This window comes from Dasypus novemcinctus, chromosome 26 (assembly GCF_030445035.2).
Source record: "Dasypus novemcinctus isolate mDasNov1 chromosome 26, mDasNov1.1.hap2, whole genome shotgun sequence".
Lineage (NCBI taxonomy): Eukaryota > Metazoa > Chordata > Mammalia > Cingulata > Dasypodidae > Dasypus > Dasypus novemcinctus.
In genome coordinates, this window is record NC_080698.1 from 26551425 (window position 1) to 26569171 (window position 17747).

Below are 17747 nucleotides of genomic sequence, written 5' to 3' on the forward strand. Positions count from 1 at the left end.
ACTCTGAAATACTTCCCGTTGCACCAATCAAAGGAAAATTTATACTAAGTGTAAGTGTTGATTGTCTACAAACACACTCAGGTTCAAGTTTGCGGCAAGATCAGCCCACTCTGAAATACTTCCCCTTGCACAAATCAAAGGCAAACTTACACTAAGTGTAAGTGTGGGCTACACTGATGACAACCACTTCCTATTCTTTGGCACTATGACCCCAGCTGCACATTCATATTGTCATTACCCCCAAGTCACATTTTTGCTTGGATTTCCTAACACCTTTTCTTTTGCTTTTTCCACCAGGGAAGAGACTAAGTTTTCTGTACTATGAAGGTTGCAATATCAGGATTCATGCCACTGCCACTGCTCACAGGTATTCTAGGTTTCTCTTCCTAACTTCCAAATGTCACTTTCCACTCTGATCACACATCTGAATACATGAGCCTTCCTCAGAATTTAGTTGTCATCCCAGTTTTATTGTTTTGTTAGGTGACAATGAGCAATCCTAAATAACTACAATAGTAGGTGGAACCGACTTGCGGTTTCACGCCAAAAGCAAAACGTGCACCTGGGTTTTGAATATTATATTTACTCCTGAGAGCGTCTCCCTACGTAGATTTAACATGCCTGTTACACGCAGCCAAGAGCCCAAATATTTAGTATTTTAAAAATATATCTGAAACAAACAAAAATCACCTTGCCCTATTTTCATTTGGGACAGGATAGTCGAAATTTTTTTCTAAATTGATTAGTATTGGCTGCCTGGAATAATATGGTTTTTTAAAAAAGATTTATTTATTTATTTAATTTCTCCCCCTCCCCTGGTTGTCTGTTCTTGGTGTCTATTTGCTGCGTCTTGTTTTTTTGTCCGCTTCTGTTGTTGTCAGCAGCAGGGGAAGTGTGGGTGGCGCCATTCCTGGGCAGGCTGCTTTCTTTCCACGCTGGGCGGCTTTCCTCATGGGCGCACTCCTTGCGCGTGGGGCTCCCCCACGCGGGGGACACCCTTGCGTGGCAGGGCACTCCTTGCGCGCATCAGCACTGCGCATGGCCAGCTCCACACGGGTCAAGGAGGCCCGGGGTTTGACCTCCCATTTGGTAGACGGACGCCCTAACCACTGGGCCAAAGTCCGTTTCCTGGAATACTATGTTAAGAAGGATTCTGAACAATGAACTCTACAGACATAAACCATGACTAACATTGTTTTAAAAGGGAGGACTCTCATACTCAATCTTATACCTTAATTCTGAAATAAATAATATACAATTTAAATCTGAGATATACTGTTTTTTTTTAACAAGGGCGCCAATGAATTTTATTTAAGTATTTGTTCAATTAATAATGCTATAGAGAATTCATAATATTTCAAGCCATTACTTCTTCACTAATTCAAATGATACAACATTTATTCTGTGTCTTCTGAATTTTCTAGGACCTATCTTGAATGCTTTGAGGTGGGAGCTGCAAACTAAGATGAACAATCAAGGTGTGTGCTTTCAAGAAGCTGGTAAGTCAACAGAAAGGACAGGCACAAAATTAGCCATCTCAAAATGGCAGGTTCTGATATTCAGGTAAGCCGTGAGCCACAAGAATGGCAAAGAAGGAATGCTAAAGTCCAAGGGTGGTAGGAGGAAGGAGGGAATTTCAGAGGTTTCACGGATTATTATTTTGAGCTGGGCCTTAAAGGATCTTTTGTATTTTGAGAGCTAGAGAACTTCATGGATTACAGGGAGGAGGAAGGAATCAAAGATGACCTAAAGCTGTCCAGCTCTACAGCTTTCTTGTAGAGAAACGAAAATTTCACTTTAACACAAAGGACAGTCAATACAGAATAAGACATCACAGCATGACCTTGAATATTCTTTTAATTTGAAGCATAGCTCTTGTGACTTTCATAATGATCTCTTTGGTTGAGATTTTATCATCAGACCAGAGAATGACTAGGTTCTGGCTGGCATGGAGGTGGGGGGAGGTAATAGATGTTCCACTAGGCTCTTCTAGAAGCCTTTGCTGGACACGTCCCAGTGACCCTTTACAGTACACTTTTGAATGACAGGAGTTTTGCAGTGTTTGAGAGAAGCGACCCATCTGGAAATTCTGAGCTTGATCACATTTGCAAACATTTGCTAAAATGGATGCTTGAGGAAGCAGACAGAGGAAGGGAACTTTTCTGTGCATAAAGTGACAAAGTGCTGTCTGAAGGAATGAATGAAAAACATACCCGCAAACACCACTTTACGCCGCACTGTGAGATTGACGTGGCCTTGCTTGGCAGCTTGTTGCATAAGCTGAACCACAAGCTGGTGTGATTTTCCAATTACTGGTGTCCCATCCACACAGATTAATTCATCTCCAGACCTCAGGCGGCCGTCAGTATCAGCAGCACCCAGTGGTACAATGTGACCGATATAAATCTGTTGAATCATAAGAAGATGGATAAAAATTGCCTTTTGGTTTACTACTATCCTGATGGCCTTCACATTGTTGAGAACTGTTAAATGCATTCATTACTGCCTACATGCATGTCACCAATATTTACTGAGTGCCTACTGTGTATGAGGAATTGTGCTAAGTTTCACAACAATTCTTAAATCCTAGAAAAAAATAACTATTTCTTGCTTGGCTCCTTGACATGTATTTGTGATTTGCTTTTTCCAGTAGGTTAAAAACAACAACAACAACAACAACAAAAAACCAATAAAATAAATTGTACTACCCTCATGTGAAAATCTTTTTTCCTTTCCTATTTGTGTAAGAATTCTCCTTTTACAGAATGCTACTAATTACAATAGTAATATTCTTTTCTTTAAGGGTCCAGGACTGTTGTGCCTAGCAATAGGGAATGCATAAAAAACTTGGAAAGAATGAATGAACTAAGGAAAGTCTGGGTTGACTTCCCTGTTTTGTTGTCTTAAATGTTTCCATGCAGAGTCAAGTTTTGTCTTACTGTTATAGTCATCATTCACTGAACTTTAGCTAAACTATTTGTGCTTTCCTTGCCTTTCCCATAGTCAACAATGATACAGCTACCTTTACATGACATTTACAGTTTACAAAATGCTTCAACAAAAGAATGGTTGAGAACATGGACTCTGGAGCCATACAGCTTTCCAGACCCTCCATTTACTAGCTCTGTGATCTTGGGCAAATCACCATTATGTGTCTTTACTTTCTCATTTTAAAAATGGAGATAAATTCATTAAATTGGTGGCATCTGGCACATAGTAAGCACTAATAAACAATAGCTGTTATTATTATAGGGCTGTCAGCAATACTTAGCTTTAGTTCACTTTTTTCCTTTTACAAGAACCCTGTGATGCTATATTATGCTTCTTCTATATCTGAGGAAGTGAGGGCAGGGAGGTTAAATGTCTGGGGTAAAAATGCATGTCTCCTGACCCTTGTTCAGGGTTCTTTCCTCATTTTCGTAAAGTCAGGGATCCTACTTTCTCTAATCTATGTTACTAGTTACTCAATATACAGGCAGCTTTAAGAGAATTGGCCAGAAGGACCAGACCACGTTTTTGTTAGTTGATGCCTATTCCTGTTTTGTTTCCTTAATGGGCAGCTGCTGCTTTTCATTAACACAAACTTTTAAGAAAAGATCTTGTTCCTTCTTCTTTGGGACAAAAAAGAACTCCACATATTCCAATAACCCACACTGTGAGCTGAAAGAGCCAGTGTTGCACCTGGCTGGACTCAAATCCTGGTGACTTGTTAACTGCTGCCAATTTGTTTTGAAGGTTTAGAAAACAACACTGGGAGAAAGGCAGACAAAAGACTCACAGGTTCCCCTGGTTCATTTCCACCCAGAATCCTAAATCCAAATCCAGTCTCTTTTCTCCATAAGAAGATGTCCTGTTCTTGGTAATCTGGAACTGCAGAGAGGAAAAAGGAGAGAGAAGTTATTTCTCCGATTAAAATGAATCATACTCTGAAGATGAATACAATGAAAAGACCAATACTGATGGTGTTTGGGCAGATGCAAGCTTCCCAACACAGGCAAGAAAATGAAATAATCTGGATGGGTGACTTCATGGAGGACAAGAGGTGAAAGTAAACGATGGGAACAGTCACTGAGCCCTCATTTCTTTCCAAGGACTAATCACTGTTTGATAATTCCTCATCAAGCCTAAGCCATTATCCCTGACTTCACTAGAAGTCAGCTTTGACTGTTCTCCTCTGTACTGTTGCAAGAGGAGTTATGTCAATTAAAATCATCATGTGCTGCATCACCAAGCGGGTGACCATGTCCAAGAAGAGAGCTCATACTAAGTCAGAATAACCTCTAAGGCAGAGGCCGTGTCTAAGAATTTAGAATTCCTGTTAAGTTATTCAATGTCATATCAACTAAAGGTGTAAGTAAAGTTTGGGTTAAAAAGAGATTCAAATGATTATTTTTTAAAGTCACTTAAAGTTATCAAGTAATGTTGCTAATTTGAGTGGTTAGTTTTTGCCAAAAAAAAAAAGGGACTCTCTAACATCTAACATAAACATTTCCAAATTTACAAAATTTAGTATTTTGTAATACTAAATACAGCACTATTACCAAAAAGTAGCCTTCTTTCTCCATAAGATCAATAGTGACAACAAAAAAGTTCTACAATAATGAACCCTGACTCACCATTAAAATGACTACCTGCCTTACTCCAGGATTTGCCCATGACCTTTCAAAATTCTAAGTGTTAATTTATTAATCCAATATGTTAATATTTCACTTGTAAATCTCAGTAATGGACCAGGCCTTTAAAAATAAAACCTCATTGTTAAAAAGAAAAGTAATTTCCATATGAAAATACTTAATATACATGAAATTATTCTACATAACATTGTATTAACTAAGGTGATAAAAGGTTATTTCTATTTAATTCTTATTTAATCTTTTAATGTGTACATAGTGTGTTTTATGGCCTATTAAAAAAGTATACCTTTTATTTAAAGAGAAGAATAATATAGTTGCAGTGAATTTCAAAGAGGTTTTAGATACTTTCCTGCATGCTTTTTGGTTTATTTAATTAACTGGGGTTTGGACTAAGAGAGTACATACGTTTGAAAATTTCATTCTCATCCAATTTTGTATAGCGGGATAGGGAAGAAGGTGGTTGTTTAGCCTTCAGGTTGCAGAGAGAGATCCCTTTTTAGTGGCTCATCCCCCAGTTTAAACTGTTTAGTCAATGTATAAGCCTGGCAAGAAGAAACTAAATAAGCAGGTAACTATAAGACAGAGGTGCTTAAATATCATGTTTTTGCCTGAACAATCTTAATACCATGGCTTTACACGGGTTCATTTTATGTAATGCTTTCTTATTATAATTGCTGAGGCTAAACTGCATAGCGCCATGGAACATGGAGCTAAGCTAACTCATAGGCTCCCATAAATACAATTTAAGCATAATATTTTCTTGTGTATGCTAAGGTAACAGTATTTTCTTTCTGTTTGAGTAGCTAGCCCAAGGGTACTTGCTGTAATAGCCCCATTGAAACAACAAATTAAATCAAGTTGGGCCTCTGTCTTTGGTTCACTCAAGCAGGAGGACTATTGCCAAAACAGAGCACAGTGCTTTCCAGACATCCCTAGGCTCCTGGCAAAATCTTTCTTAAGTCTTCTGAGTGTGGAGCCTGTCTGTGAACAAGGAAGTAGCCTCTGCAGAGACAATCAGCCCAGATCTACTTTTCTCAGCCTCATTTAACACAGGAACATTTGCCCACCTTACAGTGACACCATAGTAGCAAGTTCCTGCCTTATGTGACTCATTTAGGTACAAGCTATCATGGTATGGGAGGTGGTGGGCAAGAGACTTACTTTGCCTTATCATACAGTTTATATTTAGTCCATTAAAAAAAAGCACTTGTTTCTACCTGAGAATTAATGGGAAAACGGCAAATTCATTTAAAAAGAAGACACCCAGGACACCAAGGATGTTGAAGACGCCAATCACAAGTCGGGATATACAGAGACAAAACATGGCATGCCAACAAACAGACATGTTACCAAGAAAGTCTTTTGGCAATTTAGCTTTGGCGTTTGAACAATTACACTCTTTCACCAACTAAATGCCATTTGCCCAAATAAATACTTGTGGTGATAAATAAATACTAAAACTGATTATCGGATTAAAGAATTTCTCTTCTGTTTCCTTTGTTGCCCCTTTTGCTCAGAAGTATTGAGGTTTCAAAATTATATCCCCAAAACTGTTTTTTCTTGACTTTATTTCAGCAGATTTTACTAGAATTAAGTTTTGAGGTGGAGGCAGGTGAGAGCCATCTTTCTGATATTAAAATCACTTTTTTTTTGGAATGAGGCTAAATCAAATAGAGCCAGGAAAATCTTATCCAATTTTCTTTATTTTAAATCCCTTAACAATGTGAGCAGTTAATCTCCTTTAGGTAATGCCAGCAACAATTCAATCAAGCGGTCAAAAGACTTCCTTTGATAATCAGAAGAAATGGAATTCCCAGGTCGGAAGAGAAACTTTCTGCTGACTCCATTACTACAGATCAACAATAAATTTCCAAAGTTGGCAAAGACACGCATGTTACTTTTTATTTCATCTTGTCTTTGGGATTTGCTTGATCACAAAAAAGGACCAAGCACCCTCTTTCGTGGCATTTATCTTCCTTCCCTCCCTTTTTTTGAGCTTCTCTCCTCAGCCCCCAGTGGAACACTGAACAGGATGAATAATAACGGAGAAATGAAAGTTTTCAGTGGAGTCTTACTCTGACATTCTCCAAAATTCGTGGAATTGATTTCTCTCTCTCTTTCACCCTTGCTCAATCCCGATGCAGGTGAAGGTGACATAGCTGGAATATTAATTTCACAATTTTGCAAAGCTTAATATATGTGCTTTCTCTTAGTTCATTTCAATATACTTTTGATTGATAAGGAATGTGCAGTTCAGCTTTCACAGTAAAGGTCACAGCTGCTATGGATTTCTAAAGACTATGGTTTGAGCCTGTTTTTCCCCCCTCCTTCTTTCTTCTGCTATGGTGCTTTCTTGTGAGTCAAAAGCTAGAATTTGTAATTGTACCACTGAGAGTTTCATAAAACTATCATTTCCACCTTAGACTCTTCTCATTTAATTATACCCTAAAGTTCACAACATTCTGGGGTATGATCTTGTTTTAACCATGTCATGAAATTTAGGAGGTCTGCCTAAACTCTTATTTCCTTTTTTTTAAAAAAGTAAATATACTTGTATCACTGCTACACTACAGCATTTATTTTAAACATTATCAAGTTCCTGATAGAATTCATACTTATTACTAATAGCCTTCAGGAGAATTTAAGGTAGTTCAAACCAGAATAGTCTTATATTTAGAGACACAGATCATAAGATCTGACCAAAGTCTGAACAACTGCATGAATTGAAACTGTCATAAAAGTTCTTAAAATCTAGGTGCACACCCAAGCTACTTAAAACTCAATATAATAAAGGAGTCCATTCACCAATTCTAAATTGGTAGGCTTGTCTCTCCCAAGCATGACAGGTTAACAATGTTGGTTTATAAGAGAGCTTTGAGTTTTTCTTCCCAAACTATTTTGTGAACAGGCAAAGTTTGGACTGCATGCTTTATAGTTATTTTGAAGTACATATTATTGGATACTAGCTGGTTTTCCCGAACGTTTACTAATAAGAATGCATCAATGTCATTTTTAAAGATGCACAATTGTTATCTAGAGAAAACAGAAAATAGGCAACATGGCTTTTAAAGGACTTCAGTGTTGCCTTTGTTTTTAATTAAACACTTAAACCCTTCAAAGGGATTCATTAACACAATCTCCAATTCAGATTGATTCATTTTGTCACTGCTGTTTTAACAGATGGCCACATCAAGACTATGGTATTCTGCAAAACATTTAGACCATGTAAGGGAATTTAATCAGAGATTGTATTTTCCTTTGCATTGCCATTAACAATAAAATGAAATATAAGAAAATATCTTTTCAACAAAAAGGGGAAAATATGGTGCAGTTAGGGTGCTCTTGCCAACTTCAATTTTCCTGTTTAACCTGTAAACATTTTGCTCATTTGAATATATCCTGAAGGATGGGGCATAGAATCACACCTAACTAGGCTAAATGCTACTTTTTCCCCTAAAGAAAAGGTACAAAACAACCTATGGGAATGGCAGAAATTTATCTGTGGATAGCATAAAGAATGACTAATAGATAAGATTAATATAAGCTCATTTGTAGGTACTGAGTAAAGAAGAAAATCTGTGGCAGATACATAATAATCCATTGGGAGAAAAGCCTCAACATTATCCTCATTTAGTAGAGGGGAAGAAATTTATGTGAATCTTAACATTGACTAGGTTGCTACTGTCACTCAATTACAGAGCCTCCAGCCACTGCAAAAGAACTTGATTCTCATTTGTGCTGCTATATACTATGTCCTAGAATTTCAAGAGCGTGAAGGGACAAAATGGACACCATTCCAAGCAGTTAGTGTGGCTACCACCTGAGCAATTTCAATGCTTAAAGCAGTTGGCTGTGGCAAGATCACATATTTTTCAGATATATATATATATATATGGAAAACTTTTGTGAAAAATGGATCAAATCCCAACTTCTTAAGAGATTTCTTTTATCAGGATGCAAAGGGTTTTTGAGCTGGAGCCTCCTCTTGAACAGATGTTTTAGAATTGTCTGTCAGCCCATGATGCTCCCACCAGCACTTTAGAATACAATTTGTTTTATCAGACAAAGATTCACACACGGAAAACTCAGTCACAAATGTGCGCTGTATTGAGGAAAGCAGGGGCATGGTCAATAAATCAATAACTCAGCATCAATTGAAGTGGGCCACTGACTGGAGTTGCTGCATAATAAGAGAAAAATGTGAAGTAAGTGAAAATGTTCCTCTTTGGAAAATACCTCTTCAGTGGGTTTTGTCAATGAAATCACTACAATTAGGGAGGGGACACTGTGAGGACAGACCCCAGGTTCACACTTAGCATCTACTTCTTATGAGAGATGTTCTACATGGAACTTTATTTCCCTTTGGTCAGGCCTCAGGAGTATGCTACGGGTGTCCTTCCAATCTGGGGACTAAATTATTCCTTTCTCCTATCATCTGGCTTTGGTCAGCATAGTGAACCCTTAGTCAAAAGTCTATATAATTAGTTTAATTATCCAGGGGCTGGGTATTGAACCCAAGATCTCATAAGTGGGAAGCTGGAGCTCAACCACTGAGCTACACTGGCTTTCCTGAGTTGGTTTTTTTCATGTTTTGATTGTTGTTTGTTTTTTCAGGAAAGCACGGGAAATGGAACCCGGGGCCTCCCATGTGGAAGGCAGGCACTCAACTGCTTGACCCACATCTGCTCCCCATAAGCTGTCATAGAAAGAAGGCAATGGTATTTTTCCCACAGGAAAAGGGTAGTGAGAGCTCTGACTACCTTCTAATATTTGGTAATCAGCAAACCTCCAGGCTTGCTTTGTGGACTCTCACTGTCAAGTCTGGTCTGACCCAGAAGTGTGGCCAACTTTCCTTCTTAGACATGGATGCTGACCTCATTTCCTGTTGGGTTTTGGTCCCAGAGGAGTTCACGTTTCCCAACGTGCTTCAGCCAGTAAAAGAAATGTCGAGACCAAGTGGGTGGGCAAGAGGCTGAAGCACCTCACACTCCTCACACAATCTGTGAGTCACAGCTCTCCACAGAGGCTTTGCCTGAGAAGTACCCACAGCGATGACTATGACCCACACCTGGGCCGAGGGGGGCGGGTGAGGAGACAAACTGGATGGGCAAAATGATTCTCCTCTCTTCCAATTTGTCTCAGACCCTTCACCAAACCTGGCCTCCTTCCTCATGACACATCCTCTCCTACCCCACGCCAAAAAGGGAAAATGAGGTGTGTGTACTGCATAGTCATTTCATCCTGATCAAATGTACTCACAGAAAAACGCCAGTAATGGCAACAGCCAAAAAAGGAAAATTTGCATCACCTAAAATTCAAGTATTTTAGGAACTTTGATTGGTAAGATAAATGAATGTCTTTAAAGTGACATTTTTAAAAAAATCATTTCATAGTAAAAAAAAAGAAGTAGGAAATCAAACATGGGAGAAAGCTGTGTATAAAAGCCAAAAAACATACTAGCAACCGTATAAAAAATAGAGCAAAAAACCTCTACTTCTTTTCCTCTTCTCTTTTCTTTTTGGGAGGACTATTTGGAAGGGCTAATAATAGTCCCTTTTACTGGTAAAAAAAATCACCAGTATTTCTAAAAAATCAAGAGACTCCTAAGAAAGCATTTAATTTCTTCTCATTGCTCTTGCAATCCAAACCAATCATATTTATGTTCTATTGTACATCAGAGCTGTTTCACAATGCATGAGCTCAGAGCATGCCACAATCTCCACTCAGGGAAGAATTAATGAGACAGCAGCTCTTATCTGCCACTTCTTTTAACTGAAGGGAAAAATAAATCCATTTTTATCCAGGCCATTTATTTGATGACCATCCATTTCTTCCTCCACCCCAAATTGAAGACATAATGGAGTTTCCACAAATATCCAATAGCTTCTGCTCGCTGCTCTGAGGAGCTTTTGCCTCTCACACTAATATTTACAAACGCAAACTCTTGTATTTCAATAAACCTCAAGAGAAAGTTGGAAACTTGGGGAGGGGTGTGGGGGAAGGCAGGAGCCAGAGGGCTACTCACGTCGGTTTTCATACATGCTCCTGGACTGGGCCCAGATTTTAAAAGGATCTGGCTTTTTCTGCCCAGAACTGTCGGTCTGATCTGGAGCAGGGCCGTCTGCAGGTGGGTACTCGGGAAGCACCTGCGTGCTGTGGCTTGGGGATGCCGTGTGCAGGCTTCGGTGGCTGGAAACACTGTGCTGAGAACTGTTCTGGCTGTCTTTCCTTTCCAGTGGTTGCTGAAAGTAAGCAAGTGAAAAGGGCAAGAAGAGAAGATTAGTATTGGCCCTATGAGTGGGTGTTTTCCATCAGCTTGTCTTTGTTCAGCGCTTCTGCACTCACACACGTAAATATATCAACAACATTTTGGCTTCCACCTTTCTCCAGCTAACGCTGAATGCAGATAAATCCAGACGTGATTGGCAGACAGATAGATGGGCGGGCCAGAGGGAAAGACATAATCACAAACCACAGTGCTCTCTAGGCTGTGGCAGGAAACAAATCCGATTTTCATTGTAGGTTGTTGGCTAAGACACTGGGTACATTTATTACAAGATGAATCAGTTTTGACACCGTCATTTTCTTGACAAAAATACGCGACATAAAATACCATGAGTGGTTTAAATGTAAGGCAGTAATAACCAGACAGAATACAATCAGGGCTAAAAATGCTCCTTTGGCCTCCATGTCTTGCATCTTTCAAAAATAAAACACTCAACTCCTCTTTGTGGGTTTGCTATCAGATCTTCTAGCGGATGTGGCTCAACCACTTGGGCGCCTGCCTACCACATGGGAGGTCTATGGGTTTGGGTTCCAGTGCTTCCTGAAAGAATATGAGCAGACACTGCCTCCTGTTGCAACAAGCTAGAAGCAGTCTCCTGCCACAAGGAGCTAGACTCTGCCCCCACCACAACAAGCAGAGGCCACAAGCCAGCAAACACCGCAGCCTGCAGGAGCGGATGTGGCCCAGTATGTTGAGCTCTCGCCTCTCATGTAGGAGTCCCGGGTTCAGTTCCCAGTACCTCCTGGAGAAGGTAAGCAAATAAGCAGGCAGATAAGTAAACACATCTGGGGGAAGAAGGAGATAAATAAAGAAAAATAAAATAAATCTTTAACAAAAAAATCACGCTTAGTATTCTATGTTCACTAGTACTTATAAGAATATGACTATTATATGAACAGCATTCTTACTTTTTAATCAATTTCGCAAGCATAAAATTCTACCTCTTCAACTCTTGATGCTACTTTTGGTTGAAAATCAAGATCAAACTTTATATATGGGTTGACCTTAGGAGATCAACCTTCTGAGATATGCAATTTGTCCAAAGTTCAAGTAGTATTCAAAGGAAGAGTTTCATTTAAATTTCAATAGAGAAAGCAAGTTCATGATCATTAAAACTTGCTCATCAAAGGCCCTTCCCATTAGGAAACGCTCTTTTGTTTGAATGGGATTGAATGGAGAGCAAAACCTGGAGGAATTGAAAAAAAAGGGTGGGCAATAGAATTATCTCAGCCTTTATTTTCTCCAATAAAAGACTGTGGCAATCCCAAGTATTTAGTGTCTCCCATCCAAAAAAAAAAAAGGGGGGGGGGAGGCATGCTATTCAATACTGGAACCCCACTTCCCCCATAAAAGACACCATGTCACTATACTTGTCTGTACAATCTTTGACCTAGATCTTTCCATTTCCCTACAGTTCTTCCTAGAACCCAAATCTTCCACCAGGTCCTATAGTCAAGCCTCACTCTCTTCCCAGGTATTTTCCATCTTTCATTCCTCATCTTGCTGGAAATTTTCCTCTACTTTCACTCCTTCCAGTCTTTGCTTTAAAACTAATACCTGAACAAAGTCCAAGGAAGACAAAAACTTCATTTGCCCTTGCCTATAACAGATTTGAACACAGGTTTTGGCAAGGACTTGAAGTTGAGAAAAACTTAGCATGTGCTTAATAAGACCACAACAGACCACTGAAAATTATACATAATGTGCCACTAAGGGAAACTGAAGATCATGGAAGTTGCATAGAGATCTTGCTAAAACTGCATGAGAGGTTTAAGTCTTTCAGGTATTAATACAAGGGATCAACATACTCTGGTGAAGATACAGAAAATACTTTGATGTTTGGGTAGAGGGAAAACACCATCCCTAACCCTATGCCACAACTGTTTTGGGATAATTGTCTTTTAATCCCAGCTCAGAACTGGATGGATTAGCATTCCAAAATTGGAATGAACTTCTAACAGTGTCCTCCCTAACAGGATCTGAGTTCAGCTCTCATGGCAAGGTATCCCACTTCTGTTCCCAAAAGGGCAATACCTAGCTTTTTGCTTCTCCTAGAGATAAGCTGAAGATTCTGAGAGTCAAAAAATGTTAATGATGGATACAATCCTTACTCTTTTTTTGCTTGTGCATGGGAATCTGTCTTACTTTTCAATATGGTCTTTAAAAGGGTCTCAGTTATAAGACAGCAGGTGTAGTATCAGTTCATTTTTGGTGTGTACAAGCACCACTATAAATAGAAAAAATGGGATTATGGAAGCTTTTTTTAAAGCTCTCATTTTTATATTTTCCTGTACTGCCTATATTTTTATAAAGCATATAGAATGCTTTCTATAATCAAGACAAAATTTAAAGCTATTTTCATTTTGAAATGAATCTTGGTTACGAGAATGAATGAAGACTGTCTATTTTTTACATTTTAGTAGTGTTTTATTTTTGTGCAGCACTCAAGGGGAAAAAAGACATTTTATTGTAAAAGCAAACAACTCACTAAATAAAGGCCTCAGAGTTAACTCTGAAAGTTGCAGGCCTTCCTTCAAATGCCCACACTCTCTTGGTTCCTCAAAGGAGTAGCAGATGCTAGATTGTAGGGTTGGTCCATCAGCACTGAATTCATTTTCCAGTTAGAGCAAGTCTAACCCTTGGAGCTCCAGTCTCCTTTGGGCTGACATTACTGTTCACAAAGACTCTCTGGGGAACACAGAGTGAGTTGGCTGCAGGGTTACCTCAGAGAAACATTCCTACTCTTCTTCTCCCTTTTGTGGGTTCATTTAGCAGGTCTGATCCCACTGTCCCCAAAGTGAGGGAAGGAGTATGTATATGCTTCTTGTTGGACTGTTGCCCCTTGAAACCTCACTTGAACCTCTTTACTGGATTCCTCTTCCTGAATTAGAGTAAAATACCTTTCTGACAAACCTGCCCCATTGAGAGAATATGATAAAAGTGCAGGATCATTTTCCTGCAGAAAATGCCCATGTGCTTGGCGTGCACACACACACATGGATTCTGCATGTTACATCATGGGTTTCGAAGACCTCTGGATGGCAACCCCAGTGTCACAATCTGCATATGGATTCCTAAGTTTAACCGAAGAGAAGGCTCCGCCATAGACAGGGTGTGTAAATGAAGTCTACTGGAAACACTTGGGCCATTATTCAAATTATAACACCCTTTCTTATCTCCCCAGTAAATAACTCATTTAGGTCCAACTTAATACAAAATGACATATACATTCTGAAATAAGCTTGGCAAAACTGTGTCTCAAACAGTACCTCTGTGTCCTCTTTAACTGCAATCTAAATTTTGTCCCTAAATTGTGGAAAATAGAAGCAGCATCTTGAGAATGTGTTCTCAAAACTGCACCACCACTAAACTAAGTGGCATACTGAAACCCATACTGATGTGCTAAATACACAATACGCTGGGAAGCTTGTTGGGTTTTCCCCTAATAGTAGTTAACATCTCACTTTATATTTCTTCTCCGGTTTAATTATGAAAACTACTTAATTTGAAGATACATTCTACATATAATATCTTGATGACACACTGGGTTTTTTGAAGCTATGCTGTGTGTCTAGAAAAGTTCAAAATATGCCTTTTGATTTTCCATAAGCATGCTAATTAGCTATGTTATCCTTTATCTGGTTAGAGCCCAGAATAGAGTCCAGGAGAAAGGCTGTGTTTATGTATTTCTCAAATTAAAGTCAACTTGTTTGCCTCTTCAGCAGTCTGGATTACCACCCAGAAGACTTGGGCATGGGAATGAATTAACTTTTGAACTAGCTACAGCACAAGAGCAGATTTGCATCTAATGTGATGTCTTTCACCTCCTTTTTCTAGGTAAGAAAATGGCCCAAAGACAAGTATGTATAGGGAAAAATACAGTTTCAAGTCTGTTAAAGTAGCCCTAAGCATACTAAGATCAGGATAGGTGGAGAAACATAGAACACAACTCGACAGAACATGGAGACTTGGTCCTCCTGACTGACCACCTGCAGTAACTTAGTCACTCATCCAATAAATACATATTGATCACTTACTTTGTACTAGATGCTGAGGGATTCAATGGGTGAAGAAAAAAATTACACCAGCTAAGCTCTAAGAATTTATACCTCCATGTATATCTAGGGATGTGTGTGTGTGTGTGTGTGTAGATGAATATTAATCAATTAGTCACAACAAACTGATAACAACATTCTGCAACATATGTTAGATTGGGGGTAAGAAAAGGCCTCTGAAAAAACAACATTCCCTTAACATAATAGCAACTTCTTAGTCCCCAAGGCCAAAATGAGCTTGGAATGTTTGAAGAACAGAAAATGGTAGTGTGTCACAGCAAAGAATAGGGGCAGCCTGAAATGAACTTGGAGACCAGATAATGCACAGACCTTGTGGGTCCCTGTAAGGATTTTGGGTTTCACTCAAAGTTCAATGGTGGAATCCATTAATGGATTTAAAGTAAGGATGAGTCATGATCCAACTTACTTCCAGAAAGTTCAGTTTGGCTACTAGGTAGTGAATGGACTGGAGGGGACAAGAGTGAAAGCAGAGAGGCCAGACAGGTGGCTCTTGCTGAAGTCCAGGTGAGGGACATGAGGTAGTCCCTAATATGGCGGTTCATACTAGGGGAATAATATTGACTCTGGAGAGGAACAAGTAAAATCAAAATGCATTTTGGTATCAAATCATTAAGGAACTCCTGATGGACTGAAAGGGGGGAGAGGAAGAGGAAGAGGACATCTTAGAAACAAGGATATCCACCTCCTAGGTCTCCAGCTTCAGCAACCAGATGTACAGGGGTGTGGGATATTGTTATGAATATTGCCAATGCAACTATTGTCACTATACTGATGTTTCTAAAGCAAGGTTGTTATTTCTGAAACCCAAATCAGAGCCAACCAGGGAGTAGGAAATGGACTTGATTTTGAAAACTTCATAAAGGTCCTTGGTCACACCCTAGCCATGAATGTCTGTCATAAGACCTCATTAAAATAAAAAGGTACCAATCTCCCTAGAATATGATTCCCTTACTACAATCAGGCTGGGGAATTCAGAAAGATGTAAAGGTATTTATAAATGAAAACGAGGGAAAAATCAGCTCATCAGTATTTCACAGAATGATTTCACAATAAAGGTACTTATAAAGTGAACGAAAAATATTTGCTTGGAAGAGCAAATGAATAGAGACAGCACTTAGGAGCTTAAATGATGAAAAGAATTCATGTGGCTTAAAAATGACAAATCGATCCATTTTAAAGCAAAATTATTTACAGTTCACTTATCTGCCAAAACCCAAGGCCACTGCAGTGATTTACATGGACAACAGGAAAAATTCCAAGTGCTGATGAGGTATTAGGCCAATGTCATTAAAGGTTGTGTGAAAATCAGAGACTCAAATCCAAACCAAAGCAGGGGATGATCGCTTTTGCCCGCCTCCTTTCATCATTTATGGGTGTAAGTCAAATGAATTCTTCCTCCAAGGCAGGCAAGAGAGGTTAATGGAGAAGTAAAAGAAAACATGGATTGGATAGGAAAAGAAATTTTAATTCACATGGAATGATTCAGAAAAATCTAATACAATGGCAAAATGTATTTTCTACAGCTACAAAGGTTGAGAATATGTGTTGCCGTATGCGGTGAGAGGCAAGGAGACTGCTTAAGGAACCCTAATCCTTCTCCCATCTACTTTCTCACTGCTTCTCCTTGTAGCCTATAGGAGCTTTGATTGGTTCAATTATTATCCTGGTTGTCAAACAGGCAGTGCTGGGGAAAGTAAGAAAGAGGTGTGCCGAGTCAACCGGGTGAATACAAGAGAGAGGCAGGGTACTGAAAACCAAGTGATTGGCGCCAGGCCAATTCACTCTGTACATTACCTAGGTGTGTGTATTCTCCTCCACTTCTCTTAATGGCTAGTTTTGGGCAATTTCTCTAGCATCTCTTCCAGGACAGACAGGGGGCAGGGGGTGAGGAACAATGGAATAGAAACTGCCACCATTGCTACCTTCTGGCTTAGTGCATTTGCTACAAAGAGGTTGTTGAAGAGATTGCTTTGCATGCCTGACCCTCCATGAGAACTCCATGTGAGAAGGTTTTTAGTAAATGGGGAAATTTTGTCTCCTTAGTGAATAGGGCATGCTTTTTTTTGACCTGACAATAATACCAAGTAAATAATGTATTTTCCTATATTGCCTGAACTGTTGGGGAACTCCAAAGAATTCCATAACTCATTCACTGCATCTAATTCAATCTTGGGTCTTTTTTACATCTTTGTATAATTACCTAGCTTAGGTTATTGTAATTAAGGCAAATGATTTTCCTTATATGTGTACTTGGTTTTCTATTTCTGCTTTATTAACTCTTAAAAGCTCACTGAACTTTTAGCCCTGTGCGTTTGGGGCAGTACAGATTTATTTATTTGGTTATAGTTTGTCTCTCTCAGGAGGGCAGGAATGTTTTCTGTTGTAGTTCCTATTGTATACCCACACTGGGTCTGGCACACAGAAAGTACTCAATAAATACTTGTTGATGGAATGAATGCAAAAGACAATTTTGGTGATTTCTGACCATGAATCCTTTTCGTGACAGGGCAATTAATAAAGTGTAAGGTCCAGAAAGGAAGGCGCCGTGGTGATCTCATTTATTAGAATATTGCCAGTACCTCACACTGAACATGACACTTGGTAGGTTCTCAGTACTAGTTTGCTGAATTGATTGATGAATTGATGGATGGGCAAATGGACAGATGGATGGACAAATGTACAGAGAGAATAGTAGATGGATGGATGATGGATGAATGGATTGATACATGAACAACTGGAAGATGGATGAGT

At 39.2% G+C, this 17747-nt stretch overlaps 1 protein-coding gene across 25 annotated transcripts in view; it reads right to left on the reverse strand.

The window, feature by feature from the left end:
• MAGI1 (membrane associated guanylate kinase, WW and PDZ domain containing 1) overlaps positions 1-17747 on the reverse strand; it is a 683941-nt gene that overhangs the window by 23412 nt on the left and 642782 nt on the right. For 13 of the 25 annotated variants that reach the window (XM_004476651.4, XM_058288883.2, XM_004476657.5 and 10 more), the window contains 4 exons: positions 10660-10876; positions 6710-6793; positions 3779-3870; positions 2214-2406 (listed from right to left, as the gene is read on the reverse strand). In XM_004476651.4, coding sequence (XP_004476708.2) covers positions 2214-2406; positions 3779-3870; positions 6710-6793; positions 10660-10876 — 586 coding nt within the window. The remainder of the gene's footprint in view (positions 1-2213; positions 2407-3778; positions 3871-6709; positions 6794-10659; positions 10877-17747) is intronic. The other 12 variants (XM_058288880.2, XM_058288885.2, XM_058288884.2 and 9 more) reach the window with 1 other exon arrangement.